General features: G+C 58.1%; 1 protein-coding gene across 2 annotated transcripts; it reads left to right on the top strand.

Moving 5' to 3' along the window:
- The first annotated feature begins 1,175 nt into the window (after positions 1 to 1,175).
- LOC136538806 (monocopper oxidase-like protein SKU5) lies at positions 1,176 to 4,561 on the top strand. Of its 2 annotated transcripts, XM_066530761.1 has the most exons (8): positions 1,176 to 1,592; positions 1,711 to 1,820; positions 1,917 to 2,187; positions 2,327 to 2,465; positions 2,763 to 2,903; positions 3,025 to 3,757; positions 3,839 to 4,120; positions 4,209 to 4,561. In XM_066530761.1, exons 1-8 carry the CDS (start codon positions 1,458 to 1,460, stop codon positions 4,327 to 4,329), a joined length of 1,932 nt encoding a protein of 643 aa, XP_066386858.1. In that variant the 5' UTR covers positions 1,176 to 1,457; the 3' UTR covers positions 4,330 to 4,561. The 2 variants fall into 2 exon arrangements, with proteins under 2 accessions (XP_066386858.1, XP_066386859.1); XM_066530762.1 differs by lacking the exon at positions 2,763 to 2,903 and having other exon boundaries at positions 1,182 to 1,592; positions 4,209 to 4,558.
- Positions 4,562 to 5,169: the final 608 nt, after the last annotated feature.

Raw genomic sequence — 5,169 nt, 5'->3', positions numbered from 1 at the left:
AAGAAGGCGCTAGCGAGTGGCGCGTCGAAGAAGAAGGCGCAGGCGCAGACGAGAGCTTTTCTCGTTTGCGTCGGCGGTTGAAAAATGTCATTTTTTTGGTCCATGACCCATCGCTGTGCAGTACCCAAACTCTACTATGCGTCTCGTTTTTAGGTCCGATGGTTGGAGACAGTCTCAGACGCTAGCACTACCATTCGGCAAAAGAATCGCCCGCACGCGGGGTCTGCCACCTGTCGGAGGCCGGAGCTACGCGTTCCGGCGTTCGTCATCCCATTCAGATCGGTATCCATCTTCCATTCTTCCTGTGGAATGGGCGGAGACCGCCAGTGACATCGCGGTTCCTGTACCACGTATTGTACGTGCAGGTGGCTGATGCGGTAGTAAAACGAAATCCACCGCCCGTCCGTGTCCGCGGCGCGGCCCGGGGGTAATAATTCTGGGCGTGGGCCGTTGTGGGGCGTCGTCGGCCACGGGCCCACGCACGTGCACCTGCTAGCTGTCACGGTCGCGCCGCGCATGCACCGACCGGAGCCAATAGCCGCGGCCCCCCATCACCCCACGCCATGCGCGCGCGCCCATGGCCATGGTTGAATTGGGTCGGCGGACTGAGCCCGAAACCGACCGGCGCGCGGGCCCTCGGCTAGCGTTTGCTGGCGCCTCGGACGACGGCGCCACGGCGGGCGCGACGTGCACCGGGCCGCGCATGTGCGAGTGCAGCCGGGCAAAATGGGTTCGTTGCCTCGCCCGACCGTAGTCCGTGCCCGGGCAAGATGGGCGAGTTTCCTCTCGCTCCGTCCTCTGTGTGTGTGCACGTATTCATTTGCCCCATGTTGCCGGTGTCAGACTCCATGTTAGTAATGTTACTGCTACCTCTCAAGTCCCAACTACTTGGGCGATCTATCCATCTCAAAACGAACGACCACCCATCCAGCATCAAGGCCTGAGGCCCCTGAACCCTGACCCCTGACCCCAAACTGCCAAAAAAAAATCTCACAACCAACGAGGCAACAACGACCCCTGCCGACTCGCTACAAAGCAAACGCTTTCCATTTCCCATCGCTGCGCACAAACAGAAACAGGCACATTTCTGCGGCACCACTCCGTAGTCCATACGAAAACCGCGGGTCACGCGCCCCGCCGCGCCCGCGCGAGAGGAACCGTCCGACGCGACGCCACGCCAGGGCCAGGACGGTCCCGATCCCAATCCTGCCTGCCACCCTGTGACCCATCGATTTGCTTGCCCCCACCAGGCCAAGCCACCACCATTCTCTGCTGCTCCAGTGCAGCAGTGCTCCTCCGTCCTCCCCGCGGTCCATCTCACTCCACACTCACAGGCTCCAATTCGCGTCTCGCCTTCGCCTCGCGATTGCTTTCCCCGCCATCTTCACTCCCAGTCCACTCGCGCTCTCGTTTCCCAAGGCGAGAGCTGAGAGCTGCCGCCAGCCCGGAGCCTCGCGATGCAGCGCCTTCTCGCGCTGGTGGCAGTGGCAGCCCTGGTGGCGCTGCGGCCGGCGCTGGCCACCGACCCCTACGCCTTCTTCGACTGGGACGTCTCCTACGTCACTGCGGCGCCGCTCGGTGTCAAGCAGCAGGCAAGCATTTTTCGGCCAATGCCATTCCAAAACTATTCCTTCCTCGTTCTCGCGTAGACAGAGCGTGCTGCTGAGTGCCGACAAGCTAACCGGTGGAAACTGCCTGCTGTGCTGGTAGGTGATAGGCATCAACGGCAAGTTCCCGGGGCCCGTCGTGAACGTCAGCACCAACTGGAACGTCGTCGTCAACGTGCTCAACGACCTCGACGAGCCCCTCCTCATCACCTGGTACGTATTCGTACGTTGCTACCTAGCCGCCGCGGAGCACGCACCTACATAACCAGCATTGCAGCGAGTGAACGTCGTGTGCCTCTCACAACGCAGGAACGGGATCCAGCACCGGAAGAACTGCTGGCAGGACGGGGTGCTGGGCACCAACTGCCCCATCCCGTCCGGCTGGAACTGGACGTACGAGTTCCAGGTCAAGGACCAGATCGGCAGCTTCTTCTACTTCCCCTCCACCGGCCTGCAGCGCGCCGCCGGGGGCTTCGGCGGCATCATTGTCAACAACCGCGACGTCATCGCCGTGCCCTTCGGCCGCCCTGACGGCGACATCACCATCTTCATCGGCGACTGGTACAACAAGAACCACACGGTAATTATTGTTCTTACTACAGTACTTCTTACTGTATTTTACAGTGACACTCAACTAGTAGTCATGGGTAGCCCAATGCATGCCACCGTTTTGTTTGCCTGTACCTGAGACGTTTGGAGGTGCGTGAACGGTGTTGTAGGATCTGAGGAAGATGCTGGACAAGGGGAAGGAGCTCGGGATGCCGGACGGCGTGCTGATAAACGGCAAGGGCCCGTACCGGTACAACGACAGCCTTGTGCCGGCCGGCATCGAGTACGAGACCTTCAATGTGCATCCGGGTAATTCATCGATCTGGCCCCTCGTGTTAGCATTGTACTTAGTTCTGCATTAATCCGTAAAGGCTAACGGGCTGGCAAGTGGCAAGTGGAGCAGGTAGCTAGCATCGCTTTTCTCTTCGGATAACAATCTTGGCACGCTGTTTAATAGTGGTAGTACCAACTTCCCCGGTAAAACAATGGTTGGCAATTCATCTTTACTTTGTACATTGTGTTCAGATGTGGTAACTTCAGAGCTTTTTTGCTGAATGTAGTCGACTTCAACTTGCGCTCTGATTTTGTTAGTCGCTATCCATCCAGCTGAAATGGTCACTGTACGTTCCAATCGTATGAGTACTGCACAGCACTGCAAGTCTTCAACTCTTCATCCTAACCATCAACATTTGGTTGGCAGAGAGAGGTTGTTAGATTGCAGAGTGTTTCCAGCGCTGCCACCTAAATGTACTAAAAATTCATCTAATTCATCGTTCAGCCATTCACATTTGAAAGATCACCATCATTGGCACTACAAACTAGCCCATACAATAATTACCGTGAAATCCCAACTGATGTGATGGTGCAGGCAAGACGTACCGCATCCGGGTGCACAACGTGGGCACGTCGACGAGCCTCAACTTCCGGATCCAGGGGCACAACATGGTGCTGGTCGAGACGGAGGGCTCCTACACCTCGCAGCAGAACTACACGAACCTGGACGTCCACGTCGGCCAGTCCTACTCCTTCCTCGTCACCATGGACCAGAACGCCAGCTCCGACTACTACGTGGTGGCCAGCGCCCGGCAGGTGAACGAGTCCCTCTGGCGCCGCGTCACGGGCGTGGCCGTGCTCCGCTACTCCAACTCCAGGGGCGCCGCGTCGGGGCCCCTCCCCGACCCGCCGCAGGACCAGAACGATCGGACCTTCTCCATGAACCAGGCGAGGTCCGTCCGGTGGAACCTGAGCGCCGGCGCGGCGCGTCCCAACCCGCAGGGCTCGTTCCGCTACTCGTCCATCAACGTGACGCAGGCGTACCTGCTGCGGAGCACGGCGCCCGTGTCCATCGACGGGAGGCGGCGCGCGACGCTGAACGGGCTCTCCTACGCGCCGCCGGACACGCCGCTGCGGCTGGCGGACGCCTACGGGGTGAAGGGCGTGTACACGCTCGACTTCCCGGAGCGGCCACTCAAGGGCGCCCCGAGGATCGCGCGGTCCGTCATCAACGGCACCTACCGCGGGTTCATGGAGCTCATCTTCCAGAACAATGACACCAGGATGCAGAGCTACCACATGGACGGATACGCCTTCTTCGTCGTCGGGTAACCACTCCATCGACCGATCCACGAACATGTTATCGATCTTGGATAGATAGATACTAACCGTGCTGGTCGTCGGCGCAGGATGGACTACGGCGAGTGGAAGGAGGACAGCAGGGGCACGTACAACAAGGGAGACGGCGTGGCCCGCAGCACGATACAGGTGTACCCGGGCGCGTGGGCGGCGGTGCTGGTGTCCCTGGACAACGTCGGAGTCTGGAACGTGCGGTCCGAGAACCTGGACTCGTGGTACCTGGGGCAGGAGGTCTACGTCAGGGTCGTCAACCCTGAGGACACCGGCAACAAGACCGTGATGGCCATCCCCGACAACGCCCTCTACTGCGGCCAGCTCCACAAGTACCAGAAGTACGCACAGTTTCTTCAGCTCAACTCTCTCGCATCCTGTATTGCTTGCTAATGCTCTGTGCTCCTCCGTTCCGATTTGTTGTTTCAGGGAGCAGACTCCGCACCACAAGATGGGGGTGTCTGCTGCGGCGCCACGCTCGTTGTCCGTAGCGTGCCGGCTGGTCGCGGCGGCGCTGCTCCTGGCCGGATCCTTCGTGTTGGCGCCGTAGAGTGGCACCGTTACTTGTGCGCAGAGGCGACACCGTTGATGTAGGCTTGTTTAGGATTAGGGCCCCGTTCGCTTCGCTGAAAAAACAAGCCGAAACATTGTTCCGGCTGATTTGTTGTGAGAAAACACTGTTCTGGCTGAAAAAATAAGCTGAAAAAGACGGATTATAAGAGAGCGAACAGATGTGTAAGCCGCGTCATGATCATTTTTCCCTGTCGATATGAGAATTGTTCTTGTTCATGTGCCAGTAGTGCTGGGCTCCGCCTGATTGCACACGGTACAGTTTTCCTTCGTTTTTAGTGTGTGTGCGTGTTAGCCTGTTAGGAAGGGTCGATTGTTTATCTCTGATTAGTTCATCCCTTTTGTTCGACGTGATGATTCTGATCTTAGCATTTCACACACCTCCTGTTGTCTTGTTCTTCAATTGGCTAAAGACATAGGGCATGTTCGGTTGTGGACTAACCTGGCCTGGATTCAATCCCGTTCAGTTAGCCTGCGAAACCCAGTATATCGGGCCAGTTCGGTTATACGGCCGCACACCCGACTGGAAAGACTCGGTTATACGGCCGCACCGCTCTAGGAATCAAACCACTGCTCTGGAGTCATGGAACAAATCCTCGCGGAGGCGAGCGCGACGGCCGCAGCGCTAGGTCCTCATGATGGCATCGACACGAGATCTTGCACGAGCCCCTACTCGCGATGGCCGGTCTCACTGCACACGTACCCTGGCTCAATCCTTCCTGGGATTGGTTTCACTTGGGGAATTAATCCCTTGCAACTGAACATGGCCTTAGTCGACGTAAAGCATGTGGGCTGTGGGGATTCAGCTCTAATCAAGAAA

This window comes from Miscanthus floridulus, chromosome 2 (assembly GCF_019320115.1).
Source record: "Miscanthus floridulus cultivar M001 chromosome 2, ASM1932011v1, whole genome shotgun sequence".
In the NCBI taxonomy this organism is placed as follows: domain Eukaryota; kingdom Viridiplantae; phylum Streptophyta; class Magnoliopsida; order Poales; family Poaceae; genus Miscanthus; species Miscanthus floridulus.
Note: the sequence above shows the minus strand (reverse complement) of the source record. Positions and strands in the feature narration are given on the sequence as shown.

Coding starts and splice junctions, on each gene's coding strand:
- LOC136538806 (XM_066530761.1), top strand. CDS start 1,458: ATGCAGCGCCTTCTCGCGCTGGTGGCAGTGGCAGCCCTGGTGGCGCTG. Junction 1,593..1,710: donor CGCTCGGTGTCAAGCAGCAG/GCAAGCATTTTT, acceptor CTGTGCTGGTAG/GTGATAGGCATCAACGGCAA. Junction 3,758..3,838: donor TACGCCTTCTTCGTCGTCGG/GTAACCACTCCA, acceptor TCGTCGGCGCAG/GATGGACTACGGCGAGTGGA.